This window comes from Xiphophorus couchianus, chromosome 5 (assembly GCF_001444195.1).
Source record: "Xiphophorus couchianus chromosome 5, X_couchianus-1.0, whole genome shotgun sequence".
NCBI lineage: Eukaryota > Metazoa > Chordata > Actinopteri > Cyprinodontiformes > Poeciliidae > Xiphophorus > Xiphophorus couchianus.
In genome coordinates, this window is record NC_040232.1 from 20,287,015 (window position 1) to 20,308,023 (window position 21,009).

General features: G+C 40.8%; 2 protein-coding genes and 1 long non-coding RNA gene across 3 annotated transcripts; 2 read left to right on the forward strand and 1 right to left on the reverse strand.

Moving 5' to 3' along the window:
- Positions 1–102: 102 nt before the first annotated feature.
- Positions 103–7,773, forward strand: LOC114143845 (serine protease HTRA3). Its single transcript, XM_028016184.1, has 10 exons — positions 103–1,019; positions 2,459–2,564; positions 2,779–3,001; positions 3,376–3,570; positions 3,766–3,798; positions 4,725–4,839; positions 4,962–5,012; positions 5,364–5,412; positions 5,498–5,593; positions 6,316–7,773. Exons 1-10 carry the CDS (start codon positions 536–538, stop codon positions 6,482–6,484), a joined length of 1,521 nt encoding a protein of 506 aa, XP_027871985.1. The 5' UTR covers positions 103–535; the 3' UTR covers positions 6,485–7,773.
- Positions 7,774–16,295: 8,522 nt separating this feature from the next.
- LOC114143962 (uncharacterized) lies at positions 16,296–18,020 on the reverse strand. The gene is made up of 2 exons (XR_003595364.1): positions 17,902–18,020; positions 16,296–16,997 (listed from the first exon to the last, which is right to left on the reverse strand). It is a non-coding gene; the product is annotated as an uncharacterized LOC114143962 (long non-coding RNA).
- A 64-nt stretch (positions 18,021–18,084) lies between these two features.
- On the forward strand, positions 18,085–21,002 carry LOC114143961 (G-protein coupled receptor 26-like). Its single transcript, XM_028016376.1, has 3 exons — positions 18,085–19,092; positions 19,226–19,339; positions 20,399–21,002. Exons 1-3 carry the CDS (start codon positions 18,311–18,313, stop codon positions 20,640–20,642), a joined length of 1,140 nt encoding a protein of 379 aa, XP_027872177.1. The 5' UTR covers positions 18,085–18,310; the 3' UTR covers positions 20,643–21,002.
- The last annotated feature ends 7 nt before the right edge of the window (positions 21,003–21,009 follow it).

Sequence of the window (21,009 nt, forward strand, 5' to 3'; positions counted from 1 at the left end):
TTTATGTCTCATCTTAAAACACTCCACACATTCTCTATGGAATATGAAAAGTTTGCTGTCATTCAGGCGCGCTGAAGCCATTTTCATCTGTGTTTTTGGGGAGTTTAGCCAAGATCCAAAAGTCAGTGTTCATATATCCTTGTTTTGAGACTGCGGCATTAGGTTTAAAGGTTTCTAATTGAACGCACCACAGCTTCCTGGGCCGATAGAGGGATTTCTAGGATATGTGAAACTATTGCTGTTGTGTGTTTTTGTGTCCACTAGATGGCGCTTGGGGTCCGGCCAGGTTCCTGATGTGCTCCCTGTCGGAGGAAAGGACTGTTTTTTCTTTTCTTTTTTCTGAAGAACTAAACCGCAGCAGTGAAAATATAGACTATGCTGACACGCATGACTGACCATGAGTTTTTAGGAGCTTCATATAGACGTAGACATGACTCTTAGCAGTCAAACGTCAACTTCTTGGGCTACCTTAGCTACTTAAAGGGAACTCGATGAAGATTTTTTTTTTTTTCATCAAATAAATTACTCTGACTTTATGAGGACGAACAATTTTCCGTCCGAACTTCATGTGCCTGTTAAAATGCGTTTCTTCCCAGCTTTCGCCGTGCTTTTCTTCTTTACATACGGCCTGTCCGAAGCTGCGCGCCCGGAAAAATGCGGCTCCCGGTGCGACGTGAGCTCCTGTCCGAGCCCCAGCTGTCCCGGCGGGTACGTCCCGGACAAGTGCGGCTGCTGCCTGGTGTGTTCGCCGCGGGAGGGGGAGCCTTGCGGCCGCAAGAACGACCTCCCGTGCGGGGACGGCCTAGAGTGCAAGACGCTCTCCGCTTCCGATGCGGGGAAGCGGCGGGGCTCGTCCAGAGGGGTTTGCCGGTGTAAGCAGGACCACGAAGTGTGCGGCAGCGACGGGAAGACGTACGGAAACGTTTGCAAGCTGAAAGCTGCCAGTCGGAGAGCCGTGCAGAAAGGGAGAGCAGCAGTGAGCCAAGCGCACAAAGGACCGTGTTCGACTCCGGACCCAGGTAGGACCGCAGAGATAAATATGCAACCTTTAAAAATTTTTAAGTGATTTTTTTTTTTTTTTAATATACGGTCTCATAACACTACTGCAACATTGTTATTGATTTATCCTGAACATACCGAAAAATTACCAATTTTAAGACGGTTTCAACAAAAAAAATGTACATTTTTGCAAAAAAAACAGCGACGCAGAACAAACATTAATAAAAATAAATTTAAACGCTATTGTAGCTATGCAAAAAAAAAGTACCAGAGAACAAGGAAAAGAAGGTTTATATGGTTTTTTTTTTTTTTTTGGTCTTTTTTTCATGGTCACGTTCTGATTCCAGGAGAACATGGACTTGTACTTGTGCAGAAAGGATTTGACTGTTTCTGCCTGTTTTACTCCTCTTCTGGTGTAATTCAGATGTTTCCAGTGGGGGAGAGCTGGTGGGTCAGTTTAACACCTGACTTTTTCACTGAGGAGTCATTCTGTTGTCATAGGTGCTGAATGTGGCTAAGTAATGTCTGCCTCTAGTATCCTTAGTAACAACAAGCTGAGGACTCCTCTTCCTTAGCCTCATAGATCTAGTTTTTTGAAGAATTTCACAGTTTCACTCTTTAGGCCACAAAGTGTGCAGTATTGCTGCTCTACATGAGGATGGAAAGCAGCTGGATATTTGGATTTGTTTTCTTTACATTAAATGTCATAGTAGAATTTTAATTGACATTCATGAATACTGTAAAAGTGTTAACTGGTTTAAATTGTTTTCAGAAATGTCACTAGATTTGCCATAAAACGCATGTCTAATGAAATGCAACTCTCTCCACTAATCTCATGTTTTTAATCTTATGTTTTTGAGATGTCTGCTTATGTTTCTTCACAGTTTAAGATAAGAAAATATATTCAAAACCACAAAAGTTTCTCTTTGTAGAGGTTTGATATATTTAAATTAAACATACCATAAGGCAACTTTCTCTTTTTTTGCCAATTTTGCCAATCATCTAGCCTGAATAGTTACAGGATGGTATTCATATCTGGCGGCATTCATACTCCCTGAATTCGTCCATAACGTGTCGTACTACAACCAGAAACTCCAATGCCTCCCTTTTTGGATTTTATTCAGTTGTTCAATAATAACTTGTTAATATTGGAAACATGCTTCAAAGAGGCAGAGCAGGACCACAGAGCAAAGAGAAATTCAAACCATTTCTTCCATCAGTCATAGTGAGGAAGGATCATATTCTCAACTCCAACTCCTCTCTGCCCGGCTTTCTAACCGTACAACTAGACAGAGATTTACAGAAGAACAGAGAAAGCAAATGAGGTGGCTGTGACACGTCAAAATATAAAAAGGGTTGTGAGTATTTTTACAAGGAGGTGTATGGATGGGGATGATGTGACTTGTGTTTGCTGTCCTTTCTCTGTATTAATGCAGCTGGTTTGCTCATGTCGGCGCAGGTCGTTCTCTCACCCGTCCCAGCAGCCCTCGATACAAGTTCAACTTCATCGCCGATGTCGTGGAGAAAATAGCTCCTGCTGTTGTCCACATCGAACTGTTTGTCAGGTGTGAAATGTGTGAGTGTGTGTGAAGTACAGAGCTGGATGTTGAACCAAATGTTCCCTACAGATCCATCCAACTTGCCCCATTCTTTTGCTGTGGTGTAGTTTGAACTTACTTTAGCTCTTCAAGTGTAGCCCACTTCACAAGCTGCATCAACGTGCACTCAGAGGACGAATTGAGAAAACCAGTTCAATTCTGTTCTTCCGTTTCTCTCCAGACATCCTCTGTTTGGTCGCCACGTGCGTCTGTCCAGCGGGTCCGGTTTCATTGTGACTCACTCAGGTGTGATTGTGACCAACGCTCATGTGGTAACCACCACCGGCACGGTGACCGGGAGGCCGCAGCTGCGGGTCCAGCTCCACGATGGAGACGCATACGAGGCTGCGGTCAGGGATGTAGACAGGAAGGCAGACATAGCGACCATCAAGATCAATCCACAGGTCAGAGCGACTCTATGGATTCTTCTGGTCTTTTCTTTCTGGTTATTAAATGAGCCAACGTGAAACATCCAGACTCACCTGTGTGACAATTTGTAGAGTCTTCCTGCTAGACATTCAGAAAGCTAGCGGAAATACTTTGATAAACACTAACTCTGTGACTCACAGATACAACGCTGATGTGCGTATTCTCACACCCGCATCCCAAATTCTTGGGCTGCTTTGTTAGCTTGAAAGTGTTCCTCTTTCTTTACTCCTCTATAGTACGATTTATTCATTTTTCTTACTTTGTTTTTCAGCTGCACATGTGTTTTTCTGACATCTATTTTCCACTCTGTTGTGTTTGCATTTATATGTGAACGTTCCTGTGGGAGCAGAAGAAGCTTCCTGTCCTGTCTTTGGGCAGTTCGGCTGATCTGAGACCAGGGGAGTTTGTGGTTGCCATCGGCAGCCCCTTCGCCCTGCAGAACACGGTGACAACAGGCATCGTCAGCACGGCTCAGAGAGACGGCAAAGAGCTGGGCATCAAGGACTCAGACATGGACTACATCCAGACTGATGCCATTATCAATGTGAGAACATTAACAGACTCATATACCTTTAATTGGAAGAAACATGTTGGTCAAATTTTCTGATTTCCTTAAACATAACTCTGCCAGGGACAGCAGCCATTTTGGGCTTGAATGTATGACAAAGAAATAATGATTAAGACCAGGCTTTTTATGTTTGCATTTTTTTTGTTCTACTTTGCATCTACATGCGACAAGTATGGCAACTCTGGAGGACCTCTTGTGAACTTGGTAAGTGATATTTTTGTGATCTCTATTTTATGGGGTTTTAGTAAAAATCATATGACAGTGGTGATTTTTTTTTTTTGCCATAGCAAAATATCACAGTGTGTTTTCTTTTAAATATATTTTAAATATGACCTGACTGCTATCGGGACCCTTTGCTATTGAGAAATGATTGCTTGTCGAAGGCGTGGACTCTGTTAAAGTTTGAAAGGTTACACAATCGCTAACGTTTACCCATGACATATGTGATGCGCCAGCCCGACGCCAAGAAACTTACCAGAAATTGTCTGCGACATAAACAACCGTCCTCCACTTCAAAGAGAGAGGTGCCGATCCAAACAAGATGGCTGTCAATGTTAATTCAATATTTGGAGGCGTGGCCAACATGGACTGAACAGTTCGATCACTTCCTCCGCTGCCATTCCTAAAACAACTGGCAGACTACAATTCTAAAACATTGCAGAAAATCAATGTCATCATTCACAACTTCTCCTTCTGTTCGCTGATTCATCCAGACGAAATCCTTCTCAAGAAATCCAAGTGAATAGGAGAAAGCCCAGATGAAGCACTGTAGGGAGTTAAGAATCGAGCAGAATTGGTGGGACGGCAAAGGCCAGGCTAGGTTGGTTTTTTAACACAAAACTCCCTCCTCTCCTGAGTTTTGAACATTTCTTATGCCTGACTAATTTATGGGCCAAAGTTAAGTGGATTAGCAAACTCAATCTAGTAGATTGGACTTACTGTCCAATACCATAAATACTTTCGGAAGTAAGTCTAATACTGTATTGGACTTACTGTAGGATTTTGTGATCCTGGTCAAAAGAGATTTTGACCAGGATCATATCACTGGATTTCAAGACAATGTATATCTTAAAGAGATGGGGGTTGATTCAGCAACATGTGCACAGTACTTTAGATGCATTGTCTTGCAGGATGGCGAGGTCATAGGCATTAATACTCTGAAAGTGACTGCAGGAATCTCCTTCGCCATCCCCTCAGATAGGATCAGTCACTTCCTCACAGAGTCACAGACCAAATATAGCAAAGGTGAGAGTCTTAAGTTGATAACGATGGATTTCTTTGTAAGACAAAAGTTGTTCAATCGACAAGTATCCACTACTTGTCGATTGAAGTAGTTATTCTCACACCGGCTGTTGCTTATGTGACAGAGAAGACCCGACTGCAGAGAAGACGCATGGAGGAGCCTCAATCTGACACAGGTGAAAACTGCTAATGATGAAAACATGATGATATAAAATTGTTTTCTTTTTAAATAATAAATGTAGCACTTTGCTGCTGTGTGTTGGGGAAGCAGCATCAGAGCCAGCGACTCTAATAGACTGGACAAAATCATCAGGAAAGCTGGCTCTGTACTGGGACTAAGGCTGGAGTCCCTGGAAACTGTGGTGGAGAGGAGGACACTGAAGAAGGTTCTGTCTATTATGGACAATAATCAGCACCCTCTCCACCACATAGTGGACAGACAGCAGAGCACCTTCTCGCATAGGCTGCTCCAGCTGGGATGAATAAAGTACTTCTATTCTATTCTATTCTATTTCTGTTTGTTTCAGAAACAAAGAAGTACTTTTTAGGCATCAGGATGATAACAATCACCAAAGTGTGAGTTAAGAACAAAAACACACTGAAGGTTGGGTAAGAATAGACTTGTTTTGTTTCGTGTTGATGGGCTTTTTTTGTGCCTCAGTTTAATGGCAGAGCTGAAACTTCAAGATCCAGACTTCCCTGAAGTCAGCAGTGGCATTTTAGTGCAGCAGGTCATCCCTAAAAGTCCTGCTGAGAGGTATGAACACACACCCTCTAATGAATACACAATATACACAGTTCCTTATAGCTCTGTATATTACTTGCTATAAAATATTTAGACCTTTGAGATTAAACTATCTCGGGATATTTTGAAACGAAGAACTGTAAATCTATCAGGTTAAGGATTACTATGTTTCGCATAGTAAATCTAGGGTAATTTCACCCTTTGAGCTTTTTCACCTATTGTCACATTACATCTATAAACTTTAATATACTTTATTGGGATAATATCATCACCTTCATAGCATAATGGCCAAAGTTATTTTTCTCCAAAACAGATTTTGGCAAAAGAATCACCACCCCTTTATGTCCAAAACTGTTTTAGGCAAGAGAAAAACAAAACAAAAAAACAATTTTAGCAAAAAAATGACTTTGGCCATTATTTTAGGATGGTGAAGACATGTATAACATAATATATATATATCACTTGAAGTAGAATGATACACAGTTGTACTTGTTTTTTCTACAGACAAAATTAGGAAAAGTGTAACAACTTGTGTGTTCAGCCACTTTTTCTCTAATACCCATAAATACTTCCAGAAATTAATTACTTAAATGGTTGTTTTGTAATATTTATAAAAATCCAGCTGGTCTGTGAAGTTTAAGTTTAAGGGTTTTTACTTTTGTAAGGCAACATAAGTGGCACATATCTTGGTAGAAAGATTAATAACAAGAGTTATTTCCTTTTGTTTTGAACAGTGGAGGCATTCGGGCAGGTGACGTTATAGTGAAGCTAGACGGACACCCAGTGCGCACCACTGAAGACATCCACCAAGCTCTGCAGAGCGATCTGCCTCTCCTGCTTGAGATTCGCAGAGGAAACAACGACTTACTGTTCAACGTGCGCCCTCAGCTGCTGGGGCATTGAAAAATGGGACGGGACTTTATTTTTCAGTTAGAGCAGTTCGGTGAGAAGAGTGAGGATTTCAATCGATGTGCAGCATTTTCAGGAAATACAACTGCAAGCGAGCAACTTTTCCAAATGCATTGATGTCTATTGTTTTTGATTTTTACTTTCAAAATGTTTGTTTTGATTTATATGCAGTGTCATGTAAAAGTATTCATACTCCTTGGACTTTCTCATATTTTGTCACGTTACAGCTACAGATTTTAATTTATTGTTGTTCAGTCTCATCTTTTGCAACCATAACCCAATTTTATACCGACATTGCCTTTATTTAAGATATTTTCTCACCAGGTTTCCTGTCCCTGCTCAAGAATAGTCGTCCCAAAGCATAATCTTGCCACCATCTTGCTTCAGCATGATAATGTCGCACTCAGTGTGACTTTACTTTTCTTCTGCGCGCAGTATTTTTTTTCTTGTTAATTAAAAAGTTTTAGTCTCATCTGACCAGGCTTGTAACAAACTGCAATCAGGACTTTTATGGCTTTCTTACAACAATGTTTTTTTTCTTACTATAAAGGCCAAATTTAAGCCCCTCCCACCTCTGTTGCTTGATAACACCATTTTGATTTTAACATATTAGCAACTTTATCCCTAAAATTATACAAAACTGTATTCTGTTTACTAGTCAGTGATCTATGGAGGCAACTGGTTGCCCTAATACTTAGAGGTATTAGCATTAGCAGAAAAACTGAAGGCTATGTTTAATTTTCTTTCCACTTCGCAATTTAAAAACCAGCATGTTGATCTATCACTAAAATAAAATGCACTGAAGTTATTTAATATGTGAAAATTCAGGAGGTGTGAATACTTTCGCAAGGCCGTTTTCATTTTGACAAATACTGTATGGTTCAATACTCATGGTGCTGCTGCTGAGTGAAATGTGCTACACTTTATAATGAGGATGCTTTAGGAAAAAAAAGAAGCTTTTTAATCTGTGTCAGGGCAGCGGTGTGTGTTTTTCTGTCTGGTGTGCCGGACACCAGCTGCAAACTCGGTTCCACTGTTTATGTCTTCTCAGTCCTCCTCCTTCCTCCCTGGTTTGGAAAGGGACTCTGTTAATTTAAACAAATCTTAGCTACCATATTATAAAAACAGTACATATACACATAAAAGGAAAAGTCCTGGCAAAGTCATTTTTATTATGTCATGTGGAGGAAATGATCTGGCAGAACATCTTAAGTCCTTAAACCCACAGAAGCTGAAATTGTATCAGGGTTGTTTGGTTTAGAATATTAAAGAAATCAAACTTATTCATCTTGATATACCCAGTTAAATCTGGTTTAAAATACAACCCAAGAAGACATGTTCATAGATGGTAACAGTTTTTCTCCACAATGAGCTGAATGAGATTGGGATCTTACTTAAAGTGTACTGGCACCTGCGCAGTTCACTGAAGGAAAGATAATCTTTCTGGCCATTTGAACAAAACTGGGTCACGTAACAGTGGTGGCTGTAGCTATGCCAGCAAAAGGGGAAAGAAAAAGAAAAGGTCATTTGTTACTGCTCCGTAGATGCAGTCCTTGGACACCATATTTGTGGGTGAGTTTGTGTTGAGGGGGAAAAAAGAGCAATCCTACATCCTTGGGTTAGGGAGTGGACGCAGCTCTTTATCCATATAAAGACACAACTGCCCGTCCAAGCCGTGTCCCTGAGCTCACATTATATATATAACACACTCACTTAACTGCGGCGAAGTACCAGTGTCCATGATATTAAAAAAAATTACAGGTATGTGTTCTGTTTATACCGCGGATGAGGCCAGACTTTGCCAAAAGATAAACATTTAACGTAGTGCCATCTACAGGCCACTTGCGAGACAAATACGTTTTTTAGCTGCTTGTTTTCCAAATTGGCCACTAGATGGCGCGTTGGGAACAAAGATGAGCTCCTGACGTGGCAATTTGTCCATTTAGACGCTGGGGCACAAAATGCTCAGATTCAATAGAAGCAGCAATTGATCAGATGTTGGACTGGACAGTATCAGCAGTTGAAGTAAAATATAGTTCATGAGAGGGTCTAAATGCTTTAATTAATAGAAAAGAAACTTCAACGGTGAGGGAAAAATATTGATACCCCTCACAGATTTAGGTTTAAAGACATCTTTTAATTTTGACAAGTTTATTCTAACGAGAAGCAGTATTGATGTTGCTAGTTCACTCTAATAAACCTCTGGAGCCTTCGCATAACATCTGCATTAGTACTCAGAATAAATTGCACCCAGGTGGATGCCATGTCATGAATATGTGACTTCTGGCTGCACTTTTAATGGTTGTTTTGTTTATTTTTATGAAGATTTTCTACTCATTCATTTCTTTCTACTTATTATTTTACAGGACAACTTGTAGTCATGGACTCCATAAATCTGTGTTTATGGAGGAGAGGCGACGAGAGAGTAAGCGTTTCTAAAGTTTACTAGTTCAGTATTAGTTTAATGAACAGGGACGATGTGCATAAAGCATTAATAAAAGATGCTTTACACCAGATTTAGCTGAAGCTAATTTCCATCTGTAGCAAACCGCACCGTAAACGAGAGGAAGAATGCTTCACAGAGCCTCACAGTTATGGAGCACAGATCAGAGAGGAAAGAATCATTTAGACACATAATCACAACTGATGTCATTGCACAGTTTACCAATAACATCGCCACTGCAAGTTTTCTTAACACAACGAAGCCCTAAAAGTGACCATAAAAAACAACCAATAATATTTTGTCAAAGGAATTTTTGTTATTACGATTTTCTAAATTAAGCGGTGCACACAATCCCACGGGTGTTTAGTCAGATTATACCTTAAAATGACCTTAACCTTTCTTTTTTTCCCCATTCTCCTCTAAATTGCAATGCATGAAAGAGAAAACACAAAAATAACTCCAGAGGTTATGCCGGACAGCGTCCAAATTTCAAGATGTGGTCAGCCGACATCTGAAGATAGTTCCTCCTGTGCATATTTCTTACTTACATGGTGCCAAATAGTTTTTTAAGCTAAATCGTGTCAGTGAAACTAACATCATGGAGAATGTTTATGATTCCAATCATTTTATTATTTCTCCTTGCTATAGTAACAACAGAGCGGAACAAAGTTTATGCAACACCATCATCCGTCACGACCTTTGACCTAGCAAGATGATGCTAGCTGTACAAACTGACTAGTGATCCAGGAAACTGAATCAATGTTCAAGGATCAGACAACTTTTGCAATGCACCAAAGGGCAATTTCACCGATAATCCAAGATCTGTTTGGTTGCTCAGTTATTTGACTGGTGAAATGCCACAGTTGTTTAATGAAAAAAACAAACTAACTTGAACTATAAATGAGGTGTAGGACACAGAGAGCGGCATGCAGAGGGGAGTCTTGCTGCAGTGTCTCATTTCTCTGAAAGACGGAGAAGTTCCAGACCGAATCTCAGTAAAAAACAAATTCGTGCTTTCAGTGGAATTCATGGAATTTCAGACCTCGTTAAATCTCAAAGAAGAAAAAAGAAAAAGACTACGTAGCCTGGGGAAAGCATATATTATTGCAAGATTCCCTGAAGTAGCTGTCACTGACAGTCTTGTGTTGCAAGTCCAGCTTTGCCCCTTAATGTGAGATAGAATCAAATTTGAAAATGAAGACAGAAGGTAGAGATTTGAGCAAAAACAGTGATTGTGAGGACAAATGGCTGTGCCAAGCTTTGTCCAATAGTCAAGGCAGTGAGAGGTGTGATGATGATATTATGCAGTAGGATAGTGTGGGCTGAGGCGGTGTGTAGATAGAGATCTAGAAACTTTGGCCGGTTTGAATTTCATCTCCTCCTTTCACCATGTGCTGCACACAGTAGCTCTGATCAGCAAAGCGGTGAGTCATTTGGGGAGAGTTTTATTCCAGACAGATGGAAGTAGTTAGGGCCTGTGTAACTGTAACGCCTTCACTAAATCGAATTCTTGTTTTTTTTAGTCCAAGCTGTCTGAGGCGCTGCAGCAGTAGCATATGTCCGATGAGTAGTCTGTGACTTTAATGGTGCAGCAGCCTGAGTGACTTACTGCCACTTCACTGGCTGATTAACTCTTGAAATATTTTTCTCAGTCAGCAAACTCCTTTTATTCTCTTTAATTTCATTCAGTTCAACTCATTTTTATTTATATAGCACGTTTAAGACACAGCTATGACTTTTACGAGCTCGTAAAAGTAACATTTGTAACATTCGTAGCACTTTTATTTAGCATGGCTGCATCTGAACCAGCTTTACTCTTAACTACTTTCCCCAGAATCTACCCTCCACATGGAGGCCTGTTCTTCAGACATGGCTACAAAGATGAAATACTATAAAAATATTATGAACCTAAAGTAATATCAATGTCAATGTACCCATAGGCCAGGCACTTCACCCCAAAAACCTACCAATCTGCTCGCATCAACATGTAAATGTGTTGGTTTGTGAGTGCCAGTTAGTGAATGTGCCTCTAGTGTGAAGCTCCTTGACTGATCAGTATGACTACAAAAAGTGGTATTCTGTCCTTTTACCATCAACAAAACTGGGAAAAAAGATACGTAGTACATTAAAAGACAGGTACAGGCAGTCAGTAAGATAGATGGCTGTGTAAAAAGACTGAAGGTAATTAACTATAAGCCCTCTTAACAGTTTGGTTTTTGTCTCGGATTTGAAGGCGCGGGGGGAATTAAGGTTTGTTACCCAGCCAGAGAACGGGAGCCAGGAGACGTAAAGCGCTGCCCCCTATTCTGGATCTGAAAAATGTTGGAATGAAAAGCAGAGCGGCAGTGTTACTGTGGGACTACGCAGAATAATGAGCTGTTTTCAGATGGAGCTACCGAGAACTCTGTATTAATCAGAACAATGGACTCTTAGACTAACACGTGGCTGGTTTACCTGTCAGCATCCCGGCTTCTGGTTGAACTGTAACTGTTTTAATGACTTGTGCAGGCATCCAACTAAAATAGAATTGCAGCAAACCTGTCTGCTATTGTTTTGTATTGAATCGTCAGAGCATGGTTCCTATTTTAAACATAACTTTTATATCAAATTATTTTTATGACTTGGTTTTCGTGCGAGGTGAAGCAAAAATCTTTGTCAAGCATGACTTTGGGGTTCTTTATAGATGCCTTCTGTTTAACCTGAACTTATGAAAAGGAAATTACAAGTTATCGTTTTTACATCCTTGAGACAACACTCTAACTTCAGTGTGTATAAGAGCAGAGCTAGCCCAGCGTTGTATGGGCCACAGACTGGTTCTGATTGGGGGCCGTTCAGCTACCATTGCTATCCACAGCCCAGCAGATACCTCCATGTTTGAATATTTCTGGAATATGTTTTTATCACACCTAATGACATTGTTCATAGCTGGAACGTTATAAACTTATCACACAATTTCTTAAATTGATTGAATTTACACCCAAATGTGTGTTTCTAATCTCCAGTAAGTCGTGGTTTTATGTGTTAAGCTGAAAATTTTTTCTATTCCTGACAGATTTAGGTTAGAGTAGTCTTTTACTGACTCCAAGTTGTTTGTTCTGACTGGAAGCAATATTAATGTTTTGGGGTTTTGACTTGAATCTGATTGGAAGTCAGTGGATGGAGCTAAAGATTAGGGTGATGGGAAGGAGTTCATCCAACATAAAAGACTTGAAGTTCATCAATAAAGTTGATTGTTTAAACACCAAAAAGAGATGTGGTAATAAATATTGCAAATTGTATTTATGGTTGTAGTATTTAAATAAAAACATAATTCTTTTTAACACTTTCGTATTGTCTTTTGGGAGACCCATATCCAGTTTTCTACCAGTAGCAGATTTCATAAGCAAAGAGTTTTATATTGAAATCGGCCAGAGGTTTGAATAATTTTGGGCTGAACTGTATTTATAAAACATGTAAAAAATTGATTTTAGAAAGTTTGATCTTCTGGAGCTCAGACAGACTGAGACTTAAAATCATCAGGCACAATGGTCCAGTTATAAAAGTTACAGAAACAGACGACTATCACTGTGTGGACAAATCTGCTTCTAAGACAGAGAAAGAAGGTGTGAAAGAAGATAATAATTTTAAATGACTAAAAAAAACGAGCAGCTTTGTGAGATCGATAGAGCACATGACATGTTTATATGTCCAGCATTTGACTGTAGTGAAAGAGGGATCAAAACAAATAGTTCAAAGATGAAGAGTATTAACAAACTCATTTTGTTTCTGTGTTTCCTCAGCTTCCAGTTTTATCGGTGCTCACATCAGCCTCATTGCAAATGCAAAAGGTACATTTATCTGTCAGGATTTGGTCAACAACTCGGGCTTCAAAAGCTTGAGTATTTGATTTACACTCATCAAGTCTTGTGGAACAGAATACCATACGAAAAAAAAAACCCACATCTGTTAGCTATTACTGCTATTGTAAAATTTAATTGTTGTTTTTATTGTTCCCGATTAGTCAAGGTTCGCATAAATAATTTGCCATTTGGGGTTTGTAGGCAGCCTCTTTGTCTGGACTTCATGGACGTTGCTGCATGTTTCTGCCGTAGAGGTTCAATATTCTGAAGGGTTTACTCTGACTTGGGGTTTCACTCAAACTAACCAAGTGGTTTAACATTCAAAACGTATGGTTTATTTCCTAAATCAAACTTTAGCAAAAGGAAAAAAAAACGTGGAACAGGAAAGAAAGTCAGATGGGACTCATAATGGACTTGAATCACATTTTCCAAGGAAAACATAAGTAGTATGAAAATGTTCTCACAGATGAGTAAAATCCAGTTGTACAACATGAGGAACATAAAAGCTGAAGAACACCAGCGACTGAAGACCAAGTTTGAGACCATTGATGTAGAACAGGGGTCTCAAACTCCAGTCCTCAAGGGCCAGTGTCCTGCAACTTTTAGATGTGCCTCTGCTGCACCACACCTGAATAGAATAATTGGGTCATTAAGGCTCTGGAGAACTGATCTACACAAGGAGGAGGTAATTAAGCCATTTCATTCCAGTGTTTTGTACCTGTGGCACATCTGAAAACTGCAGGACGCCGGCCCTTGAGGACTGGAGTTTGAGACCCCTGATATAGAACAACGGTGAGACGAGACCAAAGTTGAGCTTTTTTTTTTACCTCGATGTTGATCCCTGAAACGCTCACATTGTACATCACCCAACGCAGACTGTGGTCACAATGGAACATGGAACTATAGAGATTCTGATAGATCTCTATATGATCCCATAGAGCTCTATAGAGATCCTACCAGCATCAAAACATAAGTTTTGAAAAGTGAAAGTCTTAAGATCTGATGAAAACATAGACCCAGAGTTACAATGGAGGGATTTAAATCAAAGTATATTCATGTGTCAAGGCCTTAACCCTAACAAGAATCTGTGGAAAGACTTGATTGATGTTCACAGAGGCTAGCTGAAGTTATTTTACCAACAATGCACCGTGATTTCAGTGTCTACATGTTCAAAGCTGGTGGAGTCTGGAGAAATGCACATCACTTGTTGCAGAGAGAGTCAAAATGATATTTTAACCCGTACAATTACATAATCACAACCTATATGTTTAACTGAGAAAATTGAAAAAGAGAAAATCCTGCTACATTTGGCTAGAATTGCAGGGCTAGAGTGGCGGTGGCCACGCTGAGATACTCATTTTCATGTTGGTGGATCATGAGGCTGGAAACAAAGGAGATGCTGAGCAGGTTTATTAGAAAAAAAGACAGTGAGTCAGACAACAACACAAAGCTGAGGTCATTTGGAGTGTCTCACATTCCATCAATAATGAACCCCGTCAAGACTCCTGCTTGCCAAATCTTCACGTGATCCAATAAAACTCTTAATTTAGGAAAATTACTTTTGGATTTGAATTGGGAGTTTTCTACATGCTGGGAGATAGTAAACAATCTTTTGTCAATCTAATGAATGTCCAAATACAGCCACAGTCTGTGTGACAGAGACTAAAACCAGAAAACGTTTGTTTCTGCTGGCAGGCAGCCAGCTCACTCCCTCCCTTTTGTCTTTTTCTGTCCCAGCCTGCCACATTTCCCCTCATGTCCTCCTCTTTCTTACACAACCGTTGCGTCTGTGGGTCTTGAATAATACAGCTACATTTTTCACATCTTGTGACCTCTGTGTGGGCGGAGTGTGTGCTCACATTGGCAATATGACAGCCAGTGCATGTGCTGATGAATTTCATGTGGGTGTGTTGTTATGTGTGTTTCTCAGCCTTAGTGCTTGAAGGAACAGGCTAATTGGCTTGTGTTGCAGCTATAAAGTTGACTCAATCTTTTAATGAGGATAACGGCCGCTGTGACCAAACTAGAGGTCCAGATTTTTGCGGACTGAGGACACATACACACCTTCAAGGAGTGACACACTATTAGGTCTTGAACAAATGCATCTGAAACCAGTCGGTAGCATATGCTGCATAAAAATACACACAACCATATCTTTCTATCTGTTTTGACATCAATTCAGACCAAACTGATCAAATACGATAAAACACTAATCATTTCTTTTTGCTAGCTGCTTCAATGAGGAGGGGCAAACGTCTTGAAAGATATTGAGTCGTTTTCTGCTAATGTAGAGGTTTACGTTGTGTTTCTTAAAATTGCCTTTAAACCGAATGACTTGGGTAAAACATTTTTCACAACCTTCTTAGTTTATCTGTAAAATTTGCTGAAGTTCCTACAGGTGTCACTGAGTCATGGTTTGTTAGCTAGTTTTACATTTCAGATCTGCACACAAATTTTCCAAGGGACTGAAATCGGGACTTTGTGATGGTCACTCCAAAACATTGACTTTGTTGTCCTTCAGCCTCTATTTAGCTAATCCTAAGTTCATTTTTTTAAATACATTTGTGCTCTTTAGCATTTCCACATAATGCCATTAATATTGTGAAGTGCACCAGTGAATCATCTGCAGTGTTGGATGAATAAATTCCAACTCTGATTTTATTTTATTAATTAGTAAAGGTTCCTCATTTTATGCATTAGAAGAGCAACACTTGATCACCCTGACAGATTTTTTTCCGCTGTGAGTCTCTCAAGTCAGTGGTGATGACACAGTAGGGCATTTATCTTTATTAGGAGCTGACAGGACATAAACCAGCCTAATTAATTGTTTTTAAGTACCGGTAATATAACAGGATAATGTCAGTTTAGCATTTTTCAGCCAAATGATTAAAGCGCTAGACAGAGTACTACTGTCTTTGACAGGAGTAATAGGAACATCTGGAAGACACATTTGAAATTAAAAAAGAAGCTTAGCCAAAAAACCTCTGGAACTGTAATCTTCAATAATTGAGAAGAAGGGAACCACATGTTCTCTACCGCTCTGGGAGTCCAAGCAAAACCTAGAGCAAGTAAACAACGTCAACACCAAGCTCTTCTTTGGGCTTCTAGGACAGCAGCAACCCCAAAAAGAGTATGTTTTGAATGCTGGATTCCTCAGCTATGGCTGAACGGAAAAAATATATATATATATATATTTTTTTTTTTATTTTTATTTTTATTTTTTATTTTTTATATATATATATATATATTTTTTAAACTACTAGTAGTTTGTTTTTTTATTTGTTTGTTTTTTATCAGGGTGCTTTATTTTAAATGTTTAGACTTGGAGCACCACGTAGTACAGTCCAAAAGAAATTAAACATTTTTCATTTGAAACAATGTACTGAGGAGTATGTTTTCCATATTTTCTAAATTTAAATAATAATTGGTTTCACCAAACAGGAAGCCAAATGGCTTACTAGTGATTCAGAGTAGACTAAAGCACTTTCATCTTCAGTACATAGATGAAAGTGTGAAAACATGAACAAGTTAGCTTTTATTTCGGGAATTTGCTTCAAGGATAAAGAACTCCAACACCGTAAGAAAAAAGAAAAACACACATGACGTTTCATTCCACTTTGAAAAATATTTACACATCTCCTAACTATCAGTGGAGTATGTTTTTTTATGCAAAGGCATGATATCGACACCACATCTCCTCCTCTCAGCTATTTGAGAAAAAAAAACCCTCTGATCCTAATAATGCAGACAGAACAGGGTCAGCTTTCCTCCTCGTATCACAAGCAGCCGCAGACGGGACAAAGTCTAAATTTATCACCAGGAAACTTTCATCAGATGAGAAAACTGCTGATTTATCCCCCACGGACTGAAACTGTGGTACAGTTCAAAGAGAAAGTTAAAAAAAACATGATTTAGCTGCTGCCAGCTGTGGAGACTGAGTTATGTAATAGCACTCACACTCATAGCGTTCAGTATTCATACAGCCCGAGGTATGGTGGCTCAGAGGGGAGCACCGTGGACTTTCTGTCTGGAAGCAGGAGTTCTCCATCATCCGTGCCATCAGTCACTTACTTTGCAGCCTGGAGAACCCAGAGCAGAAACACGCGATCACTCAGCGGGGCTCACCATGAAAAAGGGGGAGTCATCCTTCTCTCTTCTCCTCCCATTTCTGTCTCTGAAACAACAGGTTCGGTTTCCTTCGTAAACATGCTCAGTGGCAGCAGACCTACTGGGCAGAGCAGTAGGACAAAAAGGGAAAAAGAGGTATTAAATTAAAGAGAAACAGGCTGAACGCAATCTTCTGGAAACTGGTGAAGATTAAATGACTGGAGACAGAAAGAACTAAAAACATGAGGGGAGCTGGAAAGATTAAATGCAGCGCCGCACGCTATCACTGCACTCCCCCTCCTTCCTTTCATACACACATGTACACACGTATATTGTAGGTCTGTCTGTCTTCACAAGGAGTTTGCATTGACTGTTAATCCATTTCTATTGTCTATTGCTAACAGTCCTAACCTCAAAACAACATTTCTACTGATGGGGCCCAGATTTGGACCCCATAAGCAGCAGAGGGTGTTGATGGTGTGGGCCTGTTTCTTTGCCAGTTGCTCTGGGGACTCCGGTGGAGTCCAAGACATCATGAACCAGAAACACCAGAAATTTTGAGCAACAACATTTATGTCAATTATTCCAGAGGAACGTGGTTATTAAGCCGTGAGGGAAGTACTCACAATGATACTTTACTAGAGGTAATAATAATAAGACAGTTATTTTCAAGCTATATACAAAAAAATCCTTACATGTGAAGTAGATCTAAAACAAACTACAAACAGAAAAACTGTTCAAATCACTTATTAAAAACAAACCAGTGCTATTAAAAAAACAGTAGTAAAGGAGTTCCTCAGTGCTCATTTTCATACTGTTTTGAGTCGAAGTGTGTGATAGTGAGTGTAGCTTTGTGTTCATGCTGAATAAGCCATTTTCACCAATAAGGCAGAACATTATGACCACTGATGGGCTAATAGGCAAAGTATTATGTAGCAGGGTACTGTTTGTAATAGGAATGTTTGTAACATCCATCCATCCATGCACACATTTATTTTGTGAATATGTAAACGTCTTGCCACCTTTGCTGCCACACATCAGTCCATCTTCTTGGGCAGAACTTCCTCGTGACATCCGCGTCTGTCTTCTTAACTTCAGCTCCTGTGTGAATATTGTTCAAATTCACATGAGCCAACCACCGGCTACACGTGTCTCGCGCACGGTATTTCTGGAGAGGAAGGAGGCGCCGGCCGGCCAGTGCGCATGAGCGGGAATAAGCACAGAAAGCTCCGTTTGTAATCTCATCTGCAGTAGCTTTTCACTCCGGGTTAAACAGAAGTTGTTACCGTTGGGATTAAGGAGACTTTTGTCAGCAGTTCCGTGAAAAAGCACAGCTAGCACACTTTGTCTGTGATGCATTTTTAACCGACAGGAAATCCTTGTTTGGACATTTCAGCACTGGACAGCGGTCCGCGCGCGAGGGCGTTCGGCATGTGGCAGGGCTGGTTTGTGACGGCTGTAGGTGGGCAGGAGCTGAGCGCGTGGAGGACCCTCCACAGCATCCCCCCCACCGAGGCAGCAAACACGGGACTGCAGGAAATGAGCATCCCGCAGTTCCTCCTGAAGGGCTCCGTCGTGGTTTCGGCAGTTGTCGCGCTCTTGACGAACTTTTCGGTGCTGCTATGCTTCACCCAGAGCGCAGAGTTACGATCCCACGTTCCGGGGATCTTCACCCTAAATCTCTCCATCTCCAACGTCATCCTCGCTCTCATCAACATGCCGGCCACTTTTCTCGGCGTGGCCAGCAGCGCGAAGCCCCTCAGGGACCCGCTGTGTCGCGCCGTGAGTTTCACCGAGACTTTCATCACCTGCAACGCCATGCTGAGCATGGCCGCGCTCAGCGTGGACAGGTGGGTGGCGGTGGTGTTTCCTCTCAGGTACTCCAGCAAGATGCGCTACCGGGACGCGCTTGTGATCGTGTCCTACTCCTGGCTCCACTCCTTCACTTTCTCCCTGATCCAGCTGATGATGGGCTGGGGGGCGTACAGCCACACGTACGCCTCCTGCACGCTGCACCTGGACGCTGAGGCGGCGTCGCATCGGAGTGCCTATGTCACCTTCACGGCGCTGTTCCACTGCAGCAGCTTCGCGCTCTGCCTCTTCGTCCTCTGCTTCGCCTACCTGAAGGTTCTGAGAGTCGCCAGGTCGCACTGCAAGAGGATAGATGTCATCACAGTGCAAACTCTGCTTCTGCTGGTGGATATTCACCCCAGGTGGAGAATGGTGTAGAGGGGGGGCGGGGTCGGGGGCACATAAAATATGCATTTGCTAATCTAAGTAACTTTTGCGCCTACTGATGTCAGTCATGAAATAATTTTGTCCTGTGTCCGTCTGTCTGTCTGTCAGTGTAAAGGAGAGGTGTCTGGCCCAACAAAGGAAGAGAAGGCGGCGAGCCGCTAAAAAGATCTGCATCTTCATTGGTTCCTTCATCATCTGCTTTTCACCGTATGTCGTAACGAGGTAACAGCCTACTGTGGTGCTGACGTGTGTCTTCAAAATGTGTTTAGCGACGCGTGTTTCTATTCTGTTACTGTGGTACAGCAGAAGTGTCACGCTGGGTCCCAGGAAAGCATCCGAGGTCAACATCTCGACACTAATGCCGCTTTATAGATCTTGGAAATGAAATTATTCGTGTCAGGCCGGATTGGATTTTGTGATCAGTGCTGTTAAGAATGGACTTTGCTTTGCAAATATTATAACTATGTTATATTTGTTTAGAAGTGAATGACTTAATTAGTTACTTTCACAGACAGTCACAAAGGGCTATGAAACACAAGAAATAGATTATGCAAATCACAGGACATAAAAAAAACCCATACATAAACAGGTGCATTAAATCTATTTATACATAGGATAAAAATAAAAATATGTATAGTAGAAAAAGTGACATTACTCCTGAGCATATGCTGGACTAAGGAGATACTTAATTGCTTTGTTTCACTGGCAGCAACCTACAAAGGTGTGACCATAGTGTTCTCAGTCTTGTTCAAGCAACTTTTAAATCTGCAACGCGTTAGGCGTTGCAGATTTCTCTCTCTCTAACGACTTTATAATATTGTAAAAGAACACGATTTTCACTCATAAAAAATCTGCTTTGTTTGGTAAAATGATTTAGAATCCCCAAAGAGTGGTGGAGATAACAAACAAAATAAATTGTATTTAGTTATACAGAAATATATTTTTCCACCCCAGGGAAAAGTAAAGGTTTTACTCTGTTCTGCTATAATTTATAGATAAAAAATGCATTATAAAAATCTATCCCTAACCCCTGGTCGTTTTCTTTCTGAAGTCATCCAAAAATCTTCTTTAACAATTCAAAACAGTTTCTCTAAGCCCTGGCTAGCACTGGCATCTTAAAAAGAATTACAATCTTTAATATTTTATAAAAGCTCCCTGAATCCTCCACTTTTCTGGCAGGAAAATGAGCCCTGAGAGGGTCTCTGTCAGTTTGTTTTCACTGTAAATAATATATAGTATAGCCAGTATAAGTGTCTTACTCCTCCTTTCCTCTTCCTGCAGGCTTGTAGAATTGTTGCCCTCGGTGGATGTGCCCCGACATTGGGGCATTGCTACCAAATGCTTGGTCTATGCCAAGGCATCCAGCGATCCATTCGTTTACTGTCTTCTGCGACACCAGTACAGGAAGGTCCTGGTGAACGTCATCTGCCGCTTAGTGAGAAAGGACCACTACTTCCTGTCTGCGCACAGCACCAGCAGCGTGTGGGACACCTCGGATGAAAACTTTCCTGAGAGGATAACTTGAAGTCACCTGGTTTGAGTTAGTTGATTCTTTTGTGTCTTGTCAAGGGAGAGGGCAAACGTTAGTGTTTGGAGAAGAGGTCAAGGCCTAGCCCAGGGAGGTCACTTGAACACACCGCTCTGGTACAAAGACCAAGTAAATCTCAAAGTGTCCCAGACTCTACCGCTGTCTGCATGGCTGCTATGTTGGTGCGCTGAAAACTAAAGCATCCTGTTTATCACCATCTTGATGTGTCTCTGGAGTGATGTAATAGTGATCTTTGCAAGAGACTGTTGGAAAAATGTTACAGCTGATATTATTTCTTGTGTTAATGAAGTGTTATTGTTGTGCACAAAATAAAAATAAATGTGTGAAGCTATTAAATCACAGC

Excerpts from the sequence above, each read along its gene's own strand:
- LOC114143961 (XM_028016376.1), top strand. The coding sequence starts at position 18,311 with ATGTGGCAGGGCTGGTTTGTGACGGCTGTAGGTGGGCAGGAGCTGAGC. Across the intron at positions 19,093-19,225 it reads CTGGTGGATATTCACCCCAG|TGTAAAGGAGAGGTGTCTGG; the intron begins GTGGAGAATGGT and ends TCTGTCTGTCAG. Across the intron at positions 19,340-20,398 it reads TCACCGTATGTCGTAACGAG|GCTTGTAGAATTGTTGCCCT; the intron begins GTAACAGCCTAC and ends CTCTTCCTGCAG.
- LOC114143845 (XM_028016184.1), top strand. The coding sequence starts at position 536 with ATGAGGACGAACAATTTTCCGTCCGAACTTCATGTGCCTGTTAAAATG. Across the intron at positions 5,013-5,363 it reads GGAGCCTCAATCTGACACAG|AAACAAAGAAGTACTTTTTA; the intron begins GTGAAAACTGCT and ends TGTTTGTTTCAG. Across the intron at positions 5,594-6,315 it reads CCTAAAAGTCCTGCTGAGAG|TGGAGGCATTCGGGCAGGTG; the intron begins GTATGAACACAC and ends TGTTTTGAACAG.